At 40.8% G+C, this 25,271-nt stretch overlaps 1 protein-coding gene across 1 annotated transcript in view; it reads left to right on the top strand.

The window, feature by feature from the left end:
• FOXO1 (forkhead box O1) overlaps positions 1-23,334 on the top strand; it is a 61,126-nt gene extending 37,792 nt beyond the window's left edge. The window contains exons 2-3 of the mRNA XM_040055853.2: positions 17,955-19,311; positions 19,712-23,334. Of these exons, the coding sequence (XP_039911787.1) occupies positions 17,955-19,298 (1,344 nt within the window). The 3' untranslated portion in view covers positions 19,299-19,311; positions 19,712-23,334. The remainder of the gene's footprint in view (positions 1-17,954; positions 19,312-19,711) is intronic.
• The last annotated feature ends 1,937 nt before the right edge of the window (positions 23,335-25,271 follow it).

Genomic DNA, 25,271 nt, shown 5'->3' with positions numbered 1-25,271 from the left:
TAATCCAAATGTACTTCCAGTCACTTTGAAGCTGTTCTCTTTTGTCCTGTCACCTGGATAGCCTTGTAAATCATCTCTCCCCATCTTTTTTGTAGTCTCCCATGAATACTGAGTCTTACATTCAAGTGTTTGGTGTTAGTGTTGCCCCTTCTGGTATTGCCAGCACTGTGATCTCCCCTTGGGTGATGATACAGGGAGCACAGGAGGATGTTGTAGGCTGGTTGCTCTTGCTACCACCACCACTACTAACTACATCGTAGGGGTAACTGCTGTAATTCTGTTTACTGGAATGATTTTTTTTTCCTTACTTTTCCATTTTTGGTGAATCTCATGAACTCTGCAGACAGACAGATCCAAAAACTCAGGAAGCAGCTCCAAGATGCTATGTAAGGAAACACTAATTGAGTTAAGGCAGCTTTGTGCCTCTGGGAAAGCTGTTGCAGATGAGGTTCCTAACTAGAAAGAGAGAATAATCTCCTCCCACTCCAAAACTGGAGCATAAGTCGTGTGGTTGCCACGTTTATTTTGGCAAAATAAGCATTGTAGGTGGTGGCTGATGCTAAAGGTGTGCTAAGAAAAGTTCTTTTTCTGTGATGAGCAACTTTGAGTTTGAGAAGGCTTTGCATACCCCAAAAAATTCACAGAGACACCTTATGAATACAGCTCCTTTTGGCACTTGCCCCTCTTCCCATTCCTATAGCTGTGGGTAGGAGCAGGCAAGTGGTGCTCCTTGCTCAGTCACTGGCAAGAAATTCATTCTCCTAGTGCTTTGCTTCCTCTTGTTTTGCTCTCTGGATATCTTGCTCCTGGCGAGCTTTCAAGTGCTTGTAGCTCCATTGTGCAGGAGAGGTGGGCAGGTCTGACAGCACGTAGCTGTGCTAGTGTACTTAACTTTCACTTGTCTTCTCCCTGCAAAATAAATAAATAATTGATGTGTGAAGGGGAAAAGCGTGGGAGGAAAAATGTCAGGAAATTCAAAGGTGAAGCTATTTCCTCCCTCAGTAATATTTTTCTTCTACGTGTTGTTTCTTCTCTTCAAACAATGGGGTGAGTTAAGAATGGATTTCAAACTATCAGCCTTGCCATTGTTTATTTAAATCCTTTCATGTGTGTGACGGACCTCAGGAAAAGCCCACACTTCCACCAGGAACCCTCTGGGCAGCCTCTCTGTAGTGCAGTGCCAGTACAACAGGGCTCCAGTGTTCTTTGGGTCCCCAGATGCCAATGAGTTAAAATAAATGGTGAGACTTATAAGGTGTGTGATTTAAAGGTGTTGGCTGTGAAATCTGATCGCTCTGGCAAAGCCCAATTTTTTTTTTTTTTTTAAAAGCAATTATACAGCCCACACACTCAGAGCAAGGATTTCAGATGTTAATTACTTAAGTATAAGGTGTTTATGAACTTTTTGTGCTTGTTCGTGTGCGCGCGCGCTCACTTCCATTTGGGGGAGGGGGTGTTTTGCTGAAACAGGTGAAAGTCAGCTCTGTAGTATAAAACAGGAAGCAGATGGGTACTAATTAAAGCCCTGTTGATAAAAGTGTGACTGAGCTTTTGAAGCAGCTGCTTTCCTTATTTTATATATAGCCGGTGTGTGCCTCATAAGAGAGTCAGGCTCCCCACGCTTCATTGTTTTTGCGAAGCCGCAGGAAATGCGTGTGCATGTGCGTGCGTGCTGCCATGGCTGGGGGATGGCGCTTGCTGTTTGCTTCCTTCTCTGTCTGAGAGAAAACGGTGTTTTCCGAACCTCGAACAAAGGTGCCAGGCACCTCTTTGTCTCCCTCCTCTTCTCCTTCCAGGTTTCCACCCTCCAGCAGGCACCAGGCTGGGGGGAATGCCTGTTTCTAATGGTGCTGTAGGTAAGGGAGGGCAGCTTACTTTGTCTCAACTCATCCTGGAGAGAGATGCATCTGGGAGGGAAACCAAAACACCAGTGAGAGTGTCAGCCTCCTCTGTATGTGTGACTTCCCATTGTCATTATGGTCTTTAATCCAAGCAGGTACTCCTTTACTGCCTGTTCCCTTATCTTGGGGGTGGTAGAACGGATAATAAACTAATCTTCAGGGAAAAAAACCTAAACTACTAGATTTAAACATAATGTAGGCTAAGCAAAAATTGCACCAAAGCAGAGCAGATCTTTGTATGGAAGAGCTATCATAGGAGGGTTAGCAGGGACCTTAATGATCCTGTAGTTCCAACCACCCCTGCCATCAATGGAGATGCTTCTCACTAGATCAGGTTGCCCAGGGCACCATCCACTTTGGCCTTGAACATGTCAGGGATGGGCATCCACAATTTTCCTGAGCAGCCTGTTCTGTGGCCTTACCACCCTCTGGGTAAAAAAATTTCTTCCTAACATCTAATCTAAATTTCTCCTCTTAGTTTAAAACTGTTCCCCCTTGTTTTACCACTATCTGCTTGTGTAAAATGTCACTCTCCACCTTTTTTGAAAGCTCCCTTTCAGTACTGAAAGGCTGCAGTGAGGCCTCCCTGGAGCCTTTTCGAACTAGCAGTGTTAATTTTAGTATTTTAATGCCATCAATAGAAAAATGTGTGTTGAACATAGAGAAATGTTAAGTTTCTGTTGACTTGAGTCAGGTAAATTTTGTCTGTATATTGAGTCATTGAGACCTGTTTACTAGTAGCTTTTTGGTGTGGGAAAATTTGTTCTTTCACTGAGGAAGGTGCCAGTGTTCAGTCTTCGTGTTGGGGATGTCATCATTCCAGCAGAAATAAGCTAAATATGGTGTGGGCAGGAGGAGAAAGAGGAGGAAAATTTTGGTCAGTGATGGGCTCGAGTGCAGTAGCGTTCAGATTCAGGGGATGGCCCCTGAGGTGTGGAGCCTTCTGTATGGGAAACCGTCCTTGCATTGGCTGAGTTTCTTAGTGGGTGGTGTTTGGGATTCAGGGTTGTGTTCAGCTGAAACTCTCATGGGCTACTCTCTGGTCATCTGCTTGAAGCTGCAGCTTTCCTATTTTCAAGCTGCTGCTGAGGTTGCAAGTTCCTCATTTCATTTGAAGCAGTGTGACAGACCCCCTCCCATAGGTAGGTGCTCCTAACACCCTGTAAGCCTATGACTTCCTCAGAGGAGCTGGACAGCCCAGAGTTCCCAGGAAAGCTTTTCCTGCTTTGGCAGACAATACTCCTTCCCACCAAGAGTGAATGGTATCTACTGTGGCTTGTCAAGTAGCTGTGGTGAAACTGCTATACAGTTCAAGCCACGGTCTTTAAAGCTATGGTCTTCTCTGTTGACAATTAGTGGGGATTATTTTCATCATGTCTTTTCACTCTCTTGGGAAGACAACCACAAACTGGTAGAGCTTCTTGACCTGTGACCTGTTCTTGTTTAGTCCTTCAGTATGAGGAGCTGATAGGCTTTTCGTAGAAGTAATTCCAAAAGCCTTTTGCCCCTCATAGAAGGAATGAGAGGAGGCGGCCAAAGCATCTCTCTCTTTCCCTTTATCTTGCTAACACTGCTGATGCATGAACTGTGCACTTCTTCGCTTCCCTGTCTCTCCCTGACTGCTGTGAGATGAGAGGAAAACTGGCCGGTCCCGTAGTGTATGGAAGAATGGCAATGTCACCTTCTCCATTGGACAGTGTGTCTCTTGGAGGATTTTTTTTTTACTCAAAGTTACCTGGGTTGTCTGCATATCTGGTTATGGGCTCACTGAGTTGTGCTTCATCGTTACAACCAGAACCATTTGTTGGAGTTTATCAGGTGCCAGAACCTGGGCTGGGAGAGCTTTCCTTGAGGCACAGACTGAAGGGTTATGAATCCTCCTCTTAAATGTTCTTTTTACAACCCCTCAGTGTTTGTCAAGGAGCTGTTGCTGTTTGAGTGTTTGAGTGTACTTTGACATCGTACTTGAGTTAATCTTCTTTGGCCTTATCCTTTAAGTCAGCCTTTTGACAAAGTCTGGGGGCCAGGTTTAATCTTAGATGGTTCTTGCTCTTTTTCTAGAGTCAGCAACTTAAAATTGTCTGTTTTCTTCCTGTGGTGCACGCGTGTTTAAGCCAGGATTACAGGAAAAGCCCAGTCCAAACAGACAGAGGACATTTGACTGCCACTACCTCCCCTGGCTGCCTTCTGAGGGATTTTAGAAATATTTTGGAGCCCTGAGGAGTACGTGGGCTACAAGCTGAGAACAGCTACAATAGAAAAGATGTGAGTTTGTCAATAGACTTGTTTAAAAAAATTAGAAATCCACGTGGTTAGGGCTATTTGAGATGCGGGTAGCCTCTGTGGCAGTGTAGAGGAGTCAAGTAAGCTGATGCAAAAGTTGTGGTGTGCCTTTATCTGCTCCAGGAAGCAAGTGCCTTGTCACTGCTGCTCTCTGGCAAGTTCTTTCTTAAGGTAAAAAGGCCTTTAAATCTGTTTTAAACAGTTTTCTGTGGTGTTTGTTAGCCAACTACACTGCACAGAAATCGTTGAAACCAGGGGATTTGTACAAATCATAGGCTTCTCTTCAATTCTCCTTAGAGATGAATATGTATTTTAATATTTTGGTTGATTGTGCTTAGTCGTGAATGTTTTCATGTTTTAAAACATAACACAAAAATAGACAGAAATAAGTGAGAATTGGAAAAAAACTTAGTCTCTCAAGTTTAAAATATGACTTCATTTTTAAAAAGAGCTGTGGAACACAGAGATTTGTATTTTTTCTTGTAAAAATTACTCAGCTACTGCTCTCCTTGGAAAATCAGTCAAATGTGTTGAATATATATACATGTGTGTGCGTAGGAAAGCTGCTGTTGTTATGAAAACTTTGAGCAAGATAATGCTGCACTTCCTTATCAGATGCCCCAGAAATGCTTGGCATTGAAGGAAGCAGACAGCAGTGGATGAGTGAATGTGGGGTCCTTGAATAATTGACAGAGGAGGAAAAAGGAGGATTAGGCCCATGGCTGCTTTGCCAGTTTCCATTATTTGAGGAATGTGTTTTAAAGTGGTAGGTCCTAAACTTCTCTGTTGCCTTGAGAATTTTATTTAAAGGAGTGTCTAAGAGCTACTAAACTTTCTTAAAATTGCAATTGGTATATGGATATCTTCAAGGTACTAGGTCCAGATCCTTCACTCTTTGCTTCAAAGCTAAGTTTCAAAGTATTTTTTACAAAGCTAGTCTTGGAAGAAATGTTCTTTTCTTCAGCTCCCTCTCCTTCTTAGGTAAATGTCAAATTCTTAAGACTTTGTTAACAGAGGAGAGATAGAAATCCTTCTCCATGATAACTGAGTGCTTGAAATACAATGTTCAACTTAAACCTGTAGAAAAAAAAATCCTTGAGAAATTTTTGAAATGTAGTTCTGTAATTTCTGCTTTGTCACAGAGACTGTTTTGTGTGAATTATGTGGTGTTTGGAATGATGCCTCTCTTTTTTCCAATCCATAGGGCATTTTCCAGAGGTCACGATGGGTTTAGTAATCACATCCACTGCAGACTGTGATCCTGCTGATCAGCAGTGATGGCACGTAGTTCAAAGTCTCTTTCCTAACTCTCTGCCGTGGTGTCAGGGTGAATGTAGGCAAACAATGCTTTGCTGGGGCTCTGCTTCGTCCAGCTGTGTCACCTGCAATGCCTGGGTGCGTGTGAGCTGACTTCAGAAGAGCTTTGTTGGCTTTCCTATGATTTCAAAACCAGCCTTCAGCAAATATGTTTACTTTATATTCTGCCCCTCTTTTTTTCTTTTTTTCTTTTTGACATCCCATTTCTTGCTCCTTTTTGTGTTTTGTTCTGAGCATGCTTGTGAGCCTGTGTTTTACAGGTTGCGAAACTGTAAAATTGTGAATTATCTTGCTGTTGTAAGCCAGCAGCGGACAGGAAGAAAGTGGAAAATACTCAATAGGCAGCATATTGCTGTGTAGGCATTTAATGTTGTTACAGTGTGATATAAGTTAAAATATTGCTTATTTCCTTTTTGCTGTTCAAAACAACCTGGAGCATGTTATGACTAGGATCTAAACAATAACTGAAAAAGTAAAAACGAGTGTTTTAACAGAGACAGGCATGGCCTGCCAAATATTCTGCGTAATTTACGATTACATGAATAATCAACAAACAAAATACTTGAAAACACCTGACTTTCTGGGGCAAGACTTTAATTTCTTTTTTAAAACAAAGGAAAATGTGTGAAAATTCTCCACAATATTTTCACAACAGAAAAGAATCCAAAAAGTAAGCATGAGCAGCAAGGGCTTCAGTGTTTCTTGCAGTGGCCAGCAGTTTTAACAGATCTGTGGACATAACCCCAAATATATATCAATGACAAATTATTATAATATTTCATAAACAAAATTGGCTAGATAATATTGGAAAACAGGCTTCAGTAAACATACTTCCTTTTTTTTTGTTTCATCCTTGTTTTTAAAGAGGGCTTTATGTGACCCCCAGAATAAATAGCTTCCTGTCTCTTGATAGCTATTGCAAATGACAGCTCCTACTGCTGACATTCCGGCTATTTTTAATCTGACATAAGTTAATGTCCTGTCAATTTTATTTATTTTTTTAAAAAATTTTTTGAGAAGAGTGCCCCATTCTGACCAGCTCAGTTTACGCGTTGGCACACCTTTGGAGCTGCACAGGAGGCTGTGTTGGTTTTCTCTCTGTCTACTAAACTGCAGTACTTGAAAGAAGCAGAAGCTCTCAGGAGTCAAATATTGAGCAAGTCCCTGTAGAATAACTTAAAGACTTCCTTGTTGCACCCCTCTGAATTGATTTAGGGTGCCTTAGCTCCCGGTGTCAGCTGTGCTTGTGCCTTAATATGCTTTAATGCATATCTGGGGAAAGCTGGAGGGAAACTCCACTGCCTTCTTCATCTTTGGGCAAAAGGATGGGACGGCCCCAGGCAGGCTTTGTGATGGGGAATCTGACTGTTGCAGTCCTTAAATCTGAATACTGAGGCTGGCAGGCTCAGGCTGCCCGGTGACGCATGGGCTTGTCATGGAGGGGGATTGAGGTGATGATGGTGAAGCTCGCACCACGTGAAGATTCTGACGTCCAGAAGGAGGTAGCCTAATCTGGAAGTTGGTAAGAGCTTTTTGGGTTAGAGGGATTAGCGTAGAGGAGGGGAGGCTTTTCAGAAACAATGTTTTCTTTTCTGAACTGTTAAGAGTGATACAGTATTCTCTCTGGGATACCTCCTATTCCAGTTGGTAAAAGGCACCTTGTGTCCAGAGCTTCCTCTTGTCGGGCTCTGTCCTGGGGAATGGGAGAATGAATGAGGTCTGATCTCTGAACAGCTGTGGTAAGGCCAGTTTCCTTGTGTATATCAAATGGAAAGAGATAGTAATGAGGGGTAATTAATTAGATCTAGTTGTCAGGAGAAATGTAGCACCCAAAATGTCTAACAAAGCTCGTTTTTGCACAAGTGTCCCGCTCTGGAAGCTGTCCTGTTTTGTATCCAGTGGGATTCTGCAGCTCCAGCAGCAGGTGTGTATGTAAAAGATCTCAAGCCACAAAGGTGCTGCTAATCTTCCTTTTCATTATTCTCATTGTAATATTCTATTGCTTAAAAAAAAAGATGATGTTTGGATATTGCGATGAGTGCTGGTGCATCAGAGCTCTTAGGCTTTACTCTGTCAAGTCCATTCTTGTCATTAAAAACGTGGCTTTTTCTTGTCCTTTTTACTTTTCTTGTTTGTGAAGGAGGAAAGCAAATAAATACAGAGCTGGTATTTAAGGCACTGTTGCCAGATGACATTCTATGGGAATGTGGACTTGCCAGTATGTAGATTGTAAATAGTTCTTTGATTTAATAAGGGTCTCTTAAGTACAGAGCACAGCCTACAGTAGTGAGGGACTAGGAATGCTTCCAAAATGGATGTGAGGGAAGAAATTGCCCTTTAGATTTCCCTCCTCTGGGTGCCTGTCTTGCTCTGAGAAATAGTGCTCTGCCTCCTGTAGCCTGCTGAAAATCGTGAGCATGTTGGGGGGGGGTAACTGTTCAGAGTTAGTGTTACATGTTTTGCAAGATTGGACGACTCTGGCTTTATAATATTGAGCAGATGTCATAAAACCCAGTGATGAGTGCCAGCGATTCTTGAACTGCAGCCTGAAGAACATCACAGAAAGCAGCATCCAAGAGGAAGATGCTGGCATGAACAGTGCAACCACTCAACAGAGTCACAAGGAAATCAACTAAAATACCTTCTAAGTTTAAACATCACCTTTTGAAAGAGGGTGGCTGCAAGTCGCCGGACAGTGGAGAGGCTACTCCTCTCCACTATCCGGCATGCTGGAGTATAGCCAAAGGCTGTATTGAAATTTGGATGAGAGTTTTTTGCTGGCTTTGGAGTAGTAAATTGTGTTACATAAAATCTGCTAGGCTGTGGGAGCAAACTTGAATTGGTAAGAGCTCTCTTGAAGAGAGTGTGCTGGTGGTCTGACCTGCTTCTGTGGTGGGGGAAAATAAGTACCAAGGCAAACTGTGTTCTAAGAAGCTGGGGAGAAACATAATACCTAGTTCATGTGGTGCCTCTTTGGGATGTACAAAGAGGAGTAATTGAAAATATACAATTGCTTCTTGTGAATTTGGGGTATAAAAACACTAAGAGAAATGAACAAATAATGACTGCGTAAAGCAATATCCTTTACATATTTGCAGATATACAAGAGTTTAAAGAGAACTTTAATACCATCCTATTTAAGCAATTTTAATAAAAACATAAGAAATCAATACTTTTCTGCTCCTACTTTGTTAACAGGAAAATTATATTTTATTTTATTTTCATGTATGAGACAATAAAGGATGAATTGGCTAGAGGAAACATAAATAGTAAAACAGTCACTATGTACTGAAGTATGTTCAGATGCAAAAGAAACTAAGGGAATGAGAAATGTCCCTTTCTTCTTTCCTCAGTTTCCTCAGTTTCTCTTATTTACTACATCAACATCAGATATTTGCAACTCTAGGTGAAATTCATGGGGTGATTGTTATTTTTAAGCTGACACTGTCCCCTTAAAAATATGAAATCTACAGCATCTTAACCATTAGATGCACTAAATAGTTTCTAAAGATGCCCTAAACCAAACATAAAATTCCACTTAACTTTGTTTTAGTTTTCTTTTTGTAGTATTTGGGACTACATTAAAATTTTGCTAGTATATCCTTGCACTTGCTGTAGTCAAAATAACGTTAAGCACATAGTGAAATGTAGCCTAAGATATTGTTCAGCCTGTAAATAAAAGGCTTTGCCCTTCTTTTCACAAGTCTTGCAGCTTCCTCAAGCCAGGGATTTCCTGTGGGGCACAGCTAACCCTGCTGCAGAGGAAGCTTGCTGCTTTCATTGACTCTTTGTTTCTGAAAAACTGGTATTTAGTGACATCCATGACCACAGAATTTAAGTCCTGTAGTGCTTTGCTTGCTAAATGAAAAGACTGCCTCTGCTATGCTAATACAAGTGTAATAAGGAGATTTTTTTTTTTTTTTGTATTCTACGCAAAGGCTTAGTCAAGAGAACTTTTTATACTGTTGGATCTATACATCCCCTTCGGTATGTTGCTTCTCAAGGTCAGAAATATGGACAGCCCTCGAGTTTCTCCAGGTGTGGGCAGCACAGTGGATGGGGCAAGTGCCATGAACTTAGCCCGTGTCTCCAGCCCATCCTGCTTTGCTTTATCTGCCTTAGTTTTAACTGTTGTGGGCAGCATATTGCTTGTAAATCCATCAGGTCCTGTCAATCATTCGAACCCTTTAGGTTATCAGTGGTTTTGTGAAAGCAAATAGGCTTGAATTCATCAAAATGAGGATGTGCAGCTCTTTCGCAAAGTATCCATCTGAAACCAAACATACAGGTCTAGGTTTGCTTGCGCCTTTACCTAGACTAGTGGTAGAGGTCTGCTTTGGTCATTATGCAGGGATTTTAGTCTGCAAAACTTATGTTCTTCTTCTGCCTGCTTCTCAGGCAGGAATCTTAACAATTGTTTCACTTAACCAGTTAAAGCTTGAGAAAACATATCTGGGGTTTTTGAGTTTGTTTTTTTCTTGGAAGATCTCCGTGTGCGCTCAAAGGCCAATGCAAAAAAATCAACCTTATTTTCTACTACAATGTGTTTTCACCTCTGTAATTTGCACTTAAGACCTTGGCCTACTTCTGACCTTATTGCTTCTAATTGGTAAGAACATATTTCCAGTGTTCCTTTTAAGATGATCTGCTTGTCTAATTAGCGTTGATATATTTAGCATGTATACACATTTGTACCTCTTCATTAGAGCCAACGAATGTCAATAAAAAGCAGCTTAGTTTTAGAAAGAAAGAGAGATGTGGGGGAAAAATTTCTGTAAACAGTGTTGTAGTCTTTGTGATGAATTGGGTGTAACAGTGGAGAGTGGCAGAGGTGAAGCAGGCTGTCTGTTAAACAGGAAACGAGTGATTAACATTTTTTGTCCTACTGATCATAATTATTCCCACTGGCTGAAAAAAAAAATAAACACTGCTTAGTCTCTCTTTACTATAACTGCAGAATAAAATTTTGAGCTATTAGTCATTCTGGCATTGTATGTAGCAGTATGGATGAACTGCTACTTTATTAATTTATTTTTTTTTTTCCAGTTTACTGAACTTTGCCTATAATTGTGATTCATGTTTTCCTTGCAATAACCTGCTTTTGCTCTGCATTTGAGGACAGCTTTTCCTCAGACCATTATGGCTGTGTGGTGCCTGCATCCCTGCAGAGTCACATTCCTGGTCACTGCATTAGAGCCCACAGTGAATAATTGTAAAAGGGCTCTAATGGTGCCCACCACAAATCACAGCAGCCTTCCTCAGGGCTTGATGGACTACAGATGATTCCAGTGCTTTTAACCCCTTTAATGGTCACACCTTAGCAGTGGTGCATGGTACTTACCTCAACTGCATGTCATTCATTCAGTCTGGCGTTGGCATAATGCAGGTGTTGCCTCACCTTTCCTGAGCAAAAGATGCAGGCTTTTGTATGTGCAATGGCAATATTTTGTGGAACTGGTTTGAAAGACTGATTATTTCCCTGACCTCTTTAATAAAACAATGATGTTTTATTAATTGAATCCTGTGCCAGCTTTTCTGTGATAGCACCTGGTCACTCAGGTTTTTCACAAGCCCCCCTGCTTTGCTGGTTTTGTGTTACTGATGTAATTGCACGGGCTCTTTGTGAAGGCCAGAGGTGTGAGTGCTTAAGGAGAGCAGAGGAGAAGCCCTAGTTTGAAGGACATCCTGACTTTGAAATATTCCTCTTCAGTGAGGTCTCCTTGTTGGCCTCCTGTGTCACTGGTGAACTCGCTTTATCATGACCTGTATATATGCATACACATACGTATGTTTCATATTTGTGGAAAACAGAAATGTTTATTTACAAATGTGGAACCTTTATATTTGTCAAACACTTCTTTTCCATCTGTTGGAATAGAAAGCTTGCAGCATCATTTTTGTAAAGACAGTATTAGAATTTGTCTGGGTCACCAAAAAATAGTTATCCCTGCTATCTTTGAATTTTTTTTATCTGACATTTATTTCTTCCCTTTTTCTCTACACTTCACAACTTCTAATGCTGTGATAAATGCAGTTAATAAATTAAGCCATCATTTATCTGATGGCTCTTTGCTTTTTTTTCAAATGACACTGTGGTGTCTTCTTATTGTTGCCTTTCTTTCACCTTTGAAAATGGATAGACAAACTTGTTGACTGTCTTGATTCCCCAGATGATATTACCAGAGGTAAAACGAAGGTCCGTTCAACAAACTTAATTTAAAAATCTCATGTTTTTCATGTGCATTTTTGTTCCTTGTTTTTCGTAGCCAGTGTCACGTAGTTTCCTTGGCTTTGAAATCCTAGGAAATGTCTATATATTTGGTGTACACTGTGTTGATGATACACCATGCCTGTATTGTGCTCACAGTAGTAAATGTAGTTATAAAACACACTATTCACACTGATGTAGGTGATGGTTAACCTGGCTGTGGCCCTGTCTCTCTCTTGGTGGTAGAGAAAATGTAAGAGTGGTTAAGTTTCAGTTGGGGTCATCCTTATGTGGAACAAAGTCCAGGTCTGTGCTTGCCCTGTGTGCACACTTGACATACTGTGAACCTTGTTCACGCTTTTTATTTTTGCTCTTCCTAAATGCCTGTGTAGGGAGAGTAGGCAGTGTTATCATCTCGTTAGAAGTGTCCAAACTGCCAGTATGGAAAAGTGCTTTCAAGGAGTCTACCTAGGATGAGGAAGAGGTTGTAGGGATAGCAATTGGGGAATACTCAAATACATGTTAACGGAGTTGCCAGCTCTGACATGTAGGCATGCATAGCCAAGTCTGAAACATCCATGTCTGAAGCTGGGTATGGGTATTTTCTGTTCCTACATGTTACCATGATCCAGAGAAGAAAACTCCTGTTTGAGAAATCCCCCCCAGTCCCTGGTGGCAGTAGGATGCAACCTAGAGGATGGCCAAGCACCCAAGCACCTTCAGCTATGAGGAGTCACAGGATAGTATAAATCTGTGAGCTTGAATGCAGAATGTACAGGATTTAGATTAATGCCGCTGACGTACTGCCACAGGAAGCCCTTCTGTGTTCAGGAGGCATGTAGAGAAACCATATAGCAATCGCACACGCTCCATCCTGTTCTTGTACACTCTTGCATGGAAAAAGGGATGCATTGCTGAAATCTTAACCACATGGAACAGCTTATGGAAGTGTCTCTGTGTTTGGAGGTGGTGTTTCATTGGTGGTGGTCTGGGAAAGACTCGCCATGCTACCACAGGTAATGGAAAGCACAGAGAATCAGTGCAAGGTCCTCCTCAGAAAAGTATTTATTCACTTTTTCCAGCTGATACTTCTTAACTGTTTAACAGTGCAGGAGAAAAATGAAGTCAAACAAAAGCACCTCCCCAAGAACAAAGGACCCAAAAAAGCATGACCTGTTTGGGAGGAAATCCTGCCCTTCCACCTTCATGCAGCTGCAGGTGGCAAATTTCCAGCACCTTCTAAATATGAGTCTTTGACCTGAGGCTAAGTGACATGCTTTTTGTCCATAGTCTTATTGGACAACAGAGGAGTTTTCCGAGCTGTAATAAAAAATTGCCACAACTGGGTGGCAAAATTAGCTGTTTCATTAAGTGTTTGCGGCCTCTGACACTGCACTGTGGTTGTATTGGTGAACATTGTCACGTCAGGAAACTTTCTGAGAGAGAAATGCATGCTGTCTGTAGACCAAGTGCTTGTGAATGTCCTGCCCTAGACCTGAGGCAAACCCAGGCTCCATGTGCAACATCGGCATTTGAACTTTCTGTATTTCGTAGTTACTAGGTAGGACAAACAGGATTGCCTTACACCAGACTGTTGTACCAAAGGAAATTCTGGTAGGTCTGGAGTTACCAATGTTTTCTTTCCTCCTCAGCCTCTTCATCCAAGTCCCGTAAACTTGGCAGCGCGGTTGGAAACCACAGCAAAACGGTGCAGGCGATGTAGCTATTGCAGGCAAACCTGCCTGTTTTGCCAGGCATGATCTTACTTCGCCTTGGATAGATGCCACATGGTGCCACTTGCCATGGATAGCCCGTGCTGCTGCTGTCCAGCTGTTAATGCTGATTGAACTGTGAGCCAGTGTGCTGGAGAGCTTCCTGGCCTCTGCACACTTTCCTAGGAGTGTTAATGACTTTTTTGAGAGTGGTGCTTGCTGCTGAGGCTCCAAGAGGAGGATGATGTGAACATCTGGACCTGCTGTAGAGTTCCTATACGAAGACCTAGAGAGACAGGTTGAATATCTTCTGTAGGAGCATATGGAAATCCTGGGGGCATGCAGTCTTCACTTCTCTGCTGCAAAACTTTTACTTTGGTGTTGTCACCACAAGGAGATTGTGCTGGATCAGAAACCTGCTGTAAGTAACAGGATGTGCTACTACAGCTGATGGTAGAACAACCTGGCAACTTGTGTAGACGATCCCTTTGGAAGAGGTGTAGAAGGCAGTGGACTCCTGGGATGTCGTCTGAATGAAAACTTAATGGGCAGTCATTAGACTGTTAATTTTAATGGAAATTCTTGAGCTGTGTGTTATGGAAGCAGTGTTGCTCCTTTGGCCTCCCAGTTTGTTATGACTGCATCTGCTTCCAGAGGCCAACTCCTTCCTACCTTTGTTACTAGTTCCTTGTCAATCGCCCTGAGATGCCATGGCATGCTTTACTGCAATGCTGTCAGCATATGCACCTTGATAGCAAATAACTTGTTTTTGTGAAGTGTATTGACTGTCACATCCATTCCTCACTCCCCCTTTTGCTGGCTGTCATGGCACGCTGGTGGGATGAGTGCTGCCCATGCCCATGGATGAAAGTATGAGGGCGGGAGAGACCATGAGCACTTGTAGGTGCTTTTACAAAATTGCAGCTTGCAGGTCTTGCAGCTCCCCAGATAGTCACAATTCAAGAGCTAGGTCCTGCTTGGAGAGGTTTGCAGTTGGGTTAAAGAGGAGCTCTTCTTCCCTCTGCTTTTGGTTCTCCAAGGTCTGGGATAGAAGAAAGACTGGTGTCACTGTACGGTCTCACTTCATGAAGTACAATGTTGTCAAGTCTAACAGAGCAACTGAGTTTTCAGGTGTTTAGTAAAACACCAACCCAATTTACTAAAAAAGTAATTAAATATTTCAACTTCAGTTGGGACAGCGATATAATTTTTCTCATGAATTAGTCAAGTTCAACTTAAGTTGCGTTTTTTGCTATTTATATCTTGGGTTTAAATGCAGTATTGGATATTGGTAGAGCTGTTGGAAATGTCAGAAGTACAGCTGAATGATGTAAATATGTAGACTCAAAGGAATAATCATCTTGGCTTCATGAGTTTTATTTGCCAGGATGTGGTCTTCACTTTGCATGTAGCTGATACCGGTTTTGCATATTTTGAGTCTTAAATCAGAAAGTAGCAATAAGCATATCCACAGCTCCTGGTCTGAATGCTGAAATAAGTTTACTTTATCTCAGAGGCAAAAACTCAATCCCAGGAAGCACTCCACAGGTGGCAGCAGCTCTGCTGCTATCCTGACCCAGATTTTGATAAAATTCCAGTGCAGTTACGTTCAGTGCAACCTGGCATTAACTGCTGCTGTGCGAAGACCCACTTCAAAATGCTGACTTTTGGAGTCATTCAGGCCAGATTTTGGGAGGCTTTGCTTCGAAGTCCAGGTGAACCCCATGGCTGAAGGCATCTCGGCAGCGCTCTGGGGCTGGTGGTGCCGCCGCATGCCCCAGCCACTAACAGCTGCACCATTCCTCCAGCTGCCAAGATCCACTGCTGAAACTATACTTTTTTATCAGGTCATGTTTGCATCTGGCAAGGATTTGTAGACACAACATCATTAACAGCAGTGCATATTTTCACAAGATTTACCTCTTCAACACTTTTTCCAAGTTAGTAAATCATAGCTTCTTTAATGTCCTGCTGGCTGCGTGAAAAACAGGAATTTATGTAACAAGCTCTGGGCCACAAACCTTTTCCTGTTAGGAAAATTTTTTTTTTCATTGCTGGCAGAGTTAGGAGACAGCTCTGTTACTCAAAGAGCGACCTCAAATGTCCTCGGTACAATAATACCAGATTATAACATTTTTGATGACTAAGGAATAGCAGTGATTTCTTAAATATTTAACACTTGTGTAGCAGAGAAGAGGGATCTGAGCCTCAACACGGTGTTTTCCCTGACCAATGTTTTGTGTGTTTGATATGGTTATTTTGATACTAAACAGTGATCCTGAGCCAACCGGGTATGTTTACAAAATACAGTAAAAGAATGAACTGGCGCAGGAGGTTTTTTAATCAACAGTCACACAGAGTAACTTTCTTGCGACATTTGTGGAGCTGGACTTGTGTCAGCCACAGATTTGTCTGTGGCCCTTGAGTGAAAACAATGGGCTGCGCCAGGGCCGGCCTCACAAGTCTTCTTGGCCAGCCCCTGGGGCTGCAGGCAAGTCCAAAGATGGATTTCCAGGCTTACCCTCCCTATGTGTTAGCTGTACCTGGTGCAAATAAAGTTCCAAGGCCTTCCCTAGCACCCTGTTGCTAGATCAAAGATGGTATTTTGATTGTAAGGTTACCTGAAGAGATACAGTCCCACTTTACAGTTTTTAAGAGAATTTCCTTTTGAAATTGAGTAAGGAAACACTCAAATCATAGAGTCATAGAATGCTTTGGGTTGAAAGGGACCTTAAAGATCACCTAGTTCCAATTACTCTTGCTGTGGGCAGGGATACCTTCCACTCGACCAGGTGGCTCCAAGCCCCATCCAGCCTGGCCTTGAATGCTGCCAGGGATGGGGAATTTTTGAGGGTGTCCGTTTAACTGGGATAACTTGTAAAGATGGTTCTGTGGAGGAGAGGTTGGAAAGGCTTCTAAGTTTAGTGCTGGTTAAACAGTTGGCCTTGAGGCCATGCTCTGCCATCCTCTGGTGTTAGGGAGTGTCTTATGCTTCTGTTTGGGGTGAAGCTGCACTTCTGGGGGCATAATCTCAAGTCAGTAACACCTGTAGGGTATTGCAAGGCTGTAATACCTCCTTGCTGCCCTCATCTACTCACCTCCTCTTTGATCCCAGAGTAACCACTTTTGTTGAGCTCTGCAGATGGCCAGTCCTGCTTTGTTTGGCTTTCCATGGTCCAAAATACATCATTTCTCTTACAGGGAATTTGAGCCTGTTGTGTCTGGTTTAAGACATGAGATGACATTTTGTGCATGGCATACCTTCTTAAGATCTTTAGGCAAGTTGCTAAAAATTACTGTGAGTTGAAGACAGGTAGTGAATTACTGATTTCTCTGCCATTGAGATCTAATTTCTGGTTTTACACATTTATTTAATGTGTTGTTTTGTGGTTCCCTCCTCCTTGTTCTGCATGAACTCCAGTCCCAGCACAGACCTTGGTACTGTCTCACTCTTCTATTAACATCAATGGCTTCCTGTTTCAGCACTCTTTGAACTTGTGGCCTTTTGTTAGCAATAGTGTCAAGATACAGGAAAACTTTTCTCTGGATACAATTTTTTTTACATGTGCTCAGCAGAAAATTATATGAGCAAAAATAGGTCTATTTAGAGTTTGGTAATGCAAAGATTAGTCTCTTGTTAACAGGTCAGCCTATGGCCCTCCATTTTGGATTTTTTTAAATTTTTTTTATTCTGTGTCTGAATTTAAGAACAAAACATGAAATATTACTCATGCCTGAGGAGGTAAAAAAAAAAGCTCTGGTCATTCTTGGCTCAAGGTATCTGGTGCCCTCAGCCATTTGAAGAGTCAATTTTGCATATTAAAATGTTGATTTTGAAAGAGAAAGATAGTTTTAAGACTGGGGGTTTCATTACAAGCTTGTAATTTACATTCCTTTATCTTCTGTAATTTCTTAGGCAATTTATGATGTTTATTACTTTTAAAAATTAGAACTTAATCCTCAACTGGTTTTCTATATGTATTTTCTCATGTATCTCATGTAGCAATATAAACCTCACTAATGCTCAGTGGCAGTAGTGACAGTTTGTGTGTCACGTGTCTGTAGAGATGTGCAGGAAGACAATCCATTATAAGGACCATAGAGCAGGATCTAGCATTCCTGAACTTTGTGTAAAATAATAATTAACCCCCCCCCCCCCATAAATACAGTCAGGTTCATTCATTAGACAACTCACATCAGTCATCTTCTTGATCTTCTGGCTTTTTTTTTTGTCTCCTTTATGTGGAATTTTTATTTCAGAACAGTTCCTGCAGTTTTATTTAACTTTTTATAATGTCAGATGTCATGGATTCAGATGACAGACAAATTGACATGGCAACTCTTTGCAAGTTTGTTTCAGCTAGTTCAGAGCAGTGAGCCTATAAAAGATGTTTCCAGGCTGGCGTGTTTTCTTTTTTAATGATTACCCCTGTGTTTTTTAGCAAAATGTGAGTATGCTCACAAAAGCAGGTGTTGGTACGCCATAAAAGATGCATGTCATCTCCATTTCTTACATGCTATTCTGTTTTTCAGAATTCAATCCGTCACAACCTGTCTCTGCACAGCAAGTTCATCAGAGTGCAGAATGAAGGAACAGGGAAGAGTTCCTGGTGGATGCTCAATCCTGAAGGAGGGAAGAGCGGCAAATCTCCTAGGAGGCGAGCAGCGTCCATGGATAACAACAGCAAGTTTGCCAAAAGTAGAGGCAGAGCTGCCAAGAAAAAAACAGCCCTTCAGTCTGGTCAAGAGGGAAATGGTGACAGCCCTGGATCACAGTTCTCAAAGTGGCCTGCAAGTCCCAGCTCTCACAGTAACGATGACTTTGATAGCTGGAGTACATTTCGACCTAGAACGAGTTCTAATGCTAGCACAATTAGTGGAAGACTTTCTCCTATTTTGCCAGAGCAAGATGACCTTGGAGATGGGGATGTGCACTCCATGGTATATCCGCCATCAACTACCAAAATGACTTCTACTCTACCGAGCCTTTCAGAGATGAGTAATTCTGAGAACATGGAAAATCTTTTAGATAATCTCAATCTCTTGTCACCTAACACATCAATGACTGTGTCAACCCAGTCTTCATCTGCCACCCTGATGCAGCAAACACCAGGTTACTCATTTGCGTCTTCGACCACAAGTATAGGTTCACCAAATCCTGACTACAGGAAATTCACTTATGCTCAAGCTGGCATGAACTCTTTGTCCCAGATTCCTATGCAGACTCTCCAAGACAGTAAATCAAGCTACGGACCGATGAGCCAATACAACTGTCCTGCAGGACTTCTGAAGGAGTTACTGACTTCCGATTCTCCTCCACACAATGATATCTTGGCATCAGTGGACACTGGTGTTTCCCAGGCTGGTGGCAGGGCGCTGGGCCAAAGTGTGCTGATGGTTGCCAACTCGGTGGTGCCGAACTACGGCAGCCAGCCACCCCACAACAAAATGATGAACCCCAACGCCCGCCCTCACCAGGGACATAACCAACCAGCGCCTGCAGTCAATGGCCGTGCCTTGTCACACACAGTGAACACCATGTCACACACATCAGGGCTAAATCGCCTGTCGACAGTGAAGACTTCGTTACAAGTGCCTATGAGTCACCCAATGCAGATGAATGCCATGAATCCGTATGCCCCTGTCAACAGTTGCAATGGCTATGGGAGGGTGGGAATTGTTTCCCTCCACCAGGAGAAGCTTCCCAGTGACTTAGATGACATGTTAATTGAACGGTTGGACTGTGACATGGAGTCGATTATCCGTAATGACCTCATGGATGGCGAAACATTAGATTTTAACTTTGACAGTGTATTGCCTAACCAAAGTTTTCAGCACAGCGTAAAGACAACCACACACAGTTGGGTGTCAGGCTAGGATGTAGTAGGAGGTAAGCTGTGCTTTTTATAATAAATCTGCAAAACAACTAAAGGGAAAAGAAAGAAATGTCAAGATGCTTAAAATCTGGGAGTTCTTCTGTGTCGGCATGTGAACTCCCTTGGTAACAGTCAGTCACTTTCCAGTCCTTTGTTCTTTTGAGAATCAGGTTTGCATTGGTGCATAAGGACTGTCAAGTACCGACTTCTCTTACTTCATGTGAGGCATTAATGTTTTGTTATTGATGTTTTAAAGAAAAAACTTGTTGGTTACTAGCCAGTAATTAATACTTCCCCCCCCCCCGCCTCCCATTTAAAGTATCTTAAAGCTAGCTTGAGCGTATTTTAATAGAATTATTCATCTGTTGTTAATGTTAATTTGTTCTTTTTGTTGTTTTTTTTCTTTCTTCCTAGGCTATGGTCAAATCCTTCAGACTTGTCTGACAGCAGGAACTGAGAAAAACAGTACAAAGATATCCTTCACCTTTCTTTTTAATTTTCTTGACAAAGCTGTGCGCATGCACTAACTCTTTTGGGGTCTTTTTTTTTCCTTTTTTCTTCCTTTCGTCAGAGTTGGCAGCAGAGAGAATATTTTCCTGTACAGGATGTTTGCCCAAGGTTTGCAGGTTATGTGCTGCTGTAGATAAGAACTGTGCCATTGGAAATTTCATTACTCTGAAGTGCCAAATTCACTACACCATATAATCACAGCAAAGACTCTTACTTACATCATGTTGTGCTTTCGGTTTTGTACAGTATGATCTGTAGAAGAATTGTTTTTTAAGACTATCTGTTTTGGTCCAAGAAAAGTTTATAAACTTTTGTAAGAATACTGTGATGATCTCATGCCCTAAGTAAGTTTAACCTTCGTTGATGTTACCTGTGTTTTGATGAATTGAGATAATTGTGGACTTGCCTTGCAGTAGTACGAACTGAGTTATTTTACTCAAAATTGCCACACATTTCATATGGGAATAGAATAGCCTGTTAAATATGATCCTACTTAACTCACTGACTATTCAAAGCAAACAGTAGGTTAAATGCCATTTGATAAGTTACCTGTATTTGTGTAAATTTATGCAAGAATATATCTGGATTTCATTGTCAGATTAATCACTTTATTGTTGGGCTTAAGATAATTTTTGGAATACTTTCCAAGCTATTTTTCTTATAATTAAAATCTACTTTTGTTACATAGGCGACTTTAAAAAAAATAAATCTGACATCTGGCAGCATTCATAACCTCTTCATTTTGTACAGTATTTTAACTGGATTAAGTACATGTTTTTATAAATTTCCCTAGCACTTGGGAGTGCTAATAAAGGAAAAGCTTAATAAGGATCTTGAATACAAAACATTTCTGTCCCTTTTTTTTTGTTGTGTGATGTATAGATATAGACAACTTTATGTTTAGAAATATTTAATCAGTTTTATATATGCATTTTTAGAAATGTCATCTGCTTCTATTATCATTTTAACTACCACAAAGTGTTAAGTATTCATTGTTATGATGCTTGTACAATGCTTCACATTTATATTTATTTCATGGAGGTCTCATAATGTTTGTGCATTCAAGAGCAGGACTTTTGCAGAAAAATTGTAATTGTAGTAAAATTAAAATTGTCATTTGTCTTAATTAGCACTAGTTTTAGGGTTCATCAGTGTTTCTGTTGTAAAGCAGTAGATTTCAAGAGGCAAAAATGCTATTTTCGAGTGGGAGACTAAAACTTTGACCTTTTTGCCGGACAAAACATTACTTTTTTTCAAAAAGAAAGATAAAGTAAGTGGCAAAGTTATACAAATGCATGAGGTTTTAGGGTAGGGGGAGAGCATTAATAACAAAGATCTTGTTTCTGTGGAAAAATGTGGTCTTGCTGGAGTAAGCACACTGACAACTACCTGAGCATTTTCAGGAGTGGGCCTTGGAATAAGTGATTCCTGATTTTTTTTGTAATTGCATGATGCAGTTTTCATGGATGTGTGAATAACAGGCCTCACCTCTCTTTTCACTGGTTGATACACAACATTTGTGTTACAGAAATCCTTGAAGCTTTTTTTATGCACTGAAAGAATTAACAGCTTTTTTTGCTAGCGTTGGCTGTTATGAAGAAGGGGAGAAACAAATATTTTTACACCGATTTTTCTTTTGTCTAAATAGCTCACAACTAGAAAATGTCCTAATTGAAATTCATCTTCCCTGTAGTGATGGTGTATGGTGGAGAAGGAAACAGGACGTGCCGAGTAAATGAAATTTAGCAACAAGCCATATATTTAATGATCCCGTTATGACTTTCCTAAGGCTCTGCGATGTATTTATTGATGTGGTAGCATTTAGCTTCCTCTTGGGTTTAAATCACTGCTAATTACAGCTGGTCCTACTTTTTTAGATATGCTATTACAGTTGTCAGGCAGTTCCAGAGGCTGATGTGATACAGGGTCTCCCCCAGTATGGAACTGGTCTTTGAACTTGTTTTGAGCAAAATCAAATATTCTTAGTGCCAAAGTCTCAATAAACCCACCTGCTTTTACAGGCGAGTATCTCCAGTAGCATCTTCACCATCAAATGCCTAGTCTCTGAAACGTGATAGTAAATCCTGGCAGTGTAGCAAGTGGAGGGCTCATACAAGGGTTTTCTGAAGATCATTCTGTCTGTTGCACGTGCAGAAAATTTGCTCCCAAATAGGCACTGATACACATAGGCCAAAGTAGTCATAAAATCCACCTCTGCATGCAAAGAAAGCAGTAATCAATGCTATACTCCGTGGGGATGCAGCTGAACATGCTGCATTTAACAATATACCTCCTGTTTATTATTTACTGCTACTGTGTAACTTCCTGTAAACAGATATTTTATTAATTTCCTTTTATACCTATGAATAACATAAATGTAGCCTTTCCTTAATTACAACAGTCTGTAGAACGCCCTTTTAATTATTGTGAGAAAACGGTTGTAGGTAATCAGAGATTTTTGGAATTTTGGGGGGTTTGGGTTTTTTAGTAAGTTTGGGGGGGTTGTTTTTTTCATTTACTTGCGGTGGTTTTTTTTTGTTTGTTCGTTTGTTTTTTTGTTTTTTGTTTTTTGTAGTGTCATTCTAATGTTTTGCAATTGTAATTCTGGAATACTGTGAAGTTGGTGAAGGAACGTGTTGTCTGCCTTGAAAACAAACATTATGTGACCTCTAATTATAAATCCTTTTTCAGTAAAAGTACCAAGTTTCTGGAGTAACTTAGTTTGTCAGAATTGTTGTAAATGATTGGTTTGTGAATTGTGCAGATGATCTTACCTATGCAGCCTTGTTTTTGACTTTTCTCTGGTTTGTACTGTTATTAAAAGTTTATTGTATTATAGAGCTGTTCAGATATTTTAAATATAAAGATGTATTGTTTCCATAATATAGCTATATGATGTATGTTTAGGTAGTAGATGCATTAATTGGAAAGCTCTGCTTTGATAAACTGACAGTTTGCCTACACTTATAAGCAAAAGTCATATTGCTTATTTTTTGGCTTAAGTCAACGGAGCATCCCTGAGAAGTTAAAATTGGACCAATTATAAAACAGTATAAAATTTGCACTTGTTAAACCACTGGATGTATGTTAGTACTTTTTTATTTTTTTACTGATTTGAAATTCCTATTTTCATTATGAAATTGCTAGGATTCTTAATTTATGACTGATTTTAAATAAGGTATTCTCATTATTATTATTGTTATTATTATTATTTTGGTAATCGTAAGATGCAGCATGGTTTATGCAAGCAAAAAGCAAATTATTCAACATGAAAACTGGCCTCTTTTTTGAAGGTGTTCCACAAACCAGCAATATCTGAGAGATTGGCATGTACATACTGCTAGTTCTATTTTGTGAGTGGTGTGACAGCTCTTCAATGCTTCACTGCTCTTAGTCACATTGCAAAATTAAAATTCATACGTGGATATTTTCAGAAAAAGTGCCTGATGTACTTCTACAGACACATGAGAACAATCCCTGACAGTTTGTTGTATAAAGCCATAAATGTATATAAATTATGTTAAAAACACTTTGTGTCCTTTCTTGTATACAGAGAATGAGATTTGTACCAGGATTCTACTTGTGATTATTAATCCTTCTACTGAGATGTTGTCGTAATCACTTTCCTCGCCGTGTAATCTTTTTAATGATGATGATCCTGTTTGGACAATCCTGATGGCATTAGCAATTTTATACAGAAAAATACCTCATGGTACCAAGTCTTGCCTGGCGAGATGATAACATATTAATGAGCAAACACTAACTGCAGAATACTTAACAAATTTTCCATTACTTGGTATAAATGAATTTTTCTCTCTTGGCATTGCTTCTGGATTTGGAACCGTAGCAGGTACAGGAACCTAATAGGGCTGTGTTACCAGTGTTTAATCACAACCTAGTGTGCTAAAAGTAACTTGTTTACAAGTCTTTGAGACTAAACGCAAGAAGAATCCATGCCTGACTCCCAGGGCTCAAGAGACATTTTTGTGTAGAGTTGTGTTGTTACTGGAAGATGCACAAAGCGGCATCAGACCATTTTGCCAGTGCTTCAACAAGCGTAGTTCAGAGAAAATGGCAAAAAGTCCTGAAATCGTTTCAAGAATGGGTATTTGTAAGTATAAGCTCTTAATAAAATTGCTATGACATGAGATGGTAATTAGTGTATCAGAATGTTATGTAATACATTATTAAAGAATAATAAAAAAGGGGATGTTAACATCCATAAAACCACAGGAAAGAATTAGTCTTTTAGTCCAAATTACATGTTGGAACCTAATGCTATTAAATGTGGAAGAGAGAGGGCCCAAACCCTCTTGGTCCTCTTTCCCCTGTTTTTTGCCTCTGCCCCTCCCAAAGTCTGTACCCTTTCTCAGAGTAAGTTTTTTCCTTGAGGAACATTAGCCAGCCTTCCTGGTGCTGCTCCTTTTGCAGCCATGCTTTAGGCTGTGGTGATGGGCGCGCTGCTGATGCGAGTGAGTAGGGAGAGCAGGAATGTCTAAATTTTTTTTTTTTTTTTTTTTTTTTTTTTTTAAATTTAGATTGTTTCAAAACAGAACTGGAAGAAAGGATGAGAGGCTGCCAAAACAGACAGCCAATAACACCCACGCCACAGTTGTCTTGTGAGGCCCAGATCCCTGCTTGCCTGCAGGTGGGGAGGGAAGGGGTGGCAAAGAGCAGGCTCTAAATGAATTGCTGGCAAGAAGAAGGCAGTTTGATCTTAAAGTGAGCAGAGGCAGACCTAAAGAACATGAAAGAACTAATTGCATGTAAAAATAGAAATATTTAAAGATAGCTAAAAAATAATGCCTGCTTATACCTTGCAGTTCCATCTTTATTTTAGCTTTGCCCTCTTTTCTTCAGCGTACATTTTGGGAGGGTTTTTGCATGTTAGGGGAAGCTGAGGATATCTTCCCTGACATTTTCAGAAGCCTGATTTCTGGAATGAGAGGATTGTAAGATCCAAAGATACTCTATTTGGGTGTTCATGACGCTGTTTTTGGAAAGGATGCACATCTAATTGGTACATGACTGTTGTCAGGAGAGATAGTCAAAGCTTGTCTCTTGGGAAGGGACTGGCTAGAAATTTATGCCAATCTGGCAACAAGGGATTTGAATCTGCTGATCAAGCAGGAAAACCTCAAAGCATCTTTGTGCTCTGAGTCAGTTCTACATCATTGTAATAAACATGTTTTTGTGCAGAAACGTCATCTATGTCACCTCAGTTGATAATCCAGTTAAAACTACAAATGACATTAGGTCTTGCAGCCATTCATTGTGCAGCTTGTTTGCAAAGATTGGGTTTGTGAAGATCCTTGGAAGGAATAACTTGCAGTGATCAGTGCCTGTGGTCATGCCCGCTGCAGGAATTGCATGCAAATCCCTGTTCATTACCTGATTGTGTTTTGCTTGGGGTGATGTTCTGGCATGTGCCAAAATGATAGCTAAAATGAGGAGGCAGGGACAG

Source organism: Hirundo rustica, chromosome 2 (assembly GCF_015227805.2).
Source record: "Hirundo rustica isolate bHirRus1 chromosome 2, bHirRus1.pri.v3, whole genome shotgun sequence".
Lineage (NCBI taxonomy): Eukaryota > Metazoa > Chordata > Aves > Passeriformes > Hirundinidae > Hirundo > Hirundo rustica.
Note: the sequence above shows the minus strand (reverse complement) of the source record. Positions and strands in the feature narration are given on the sequence as shown.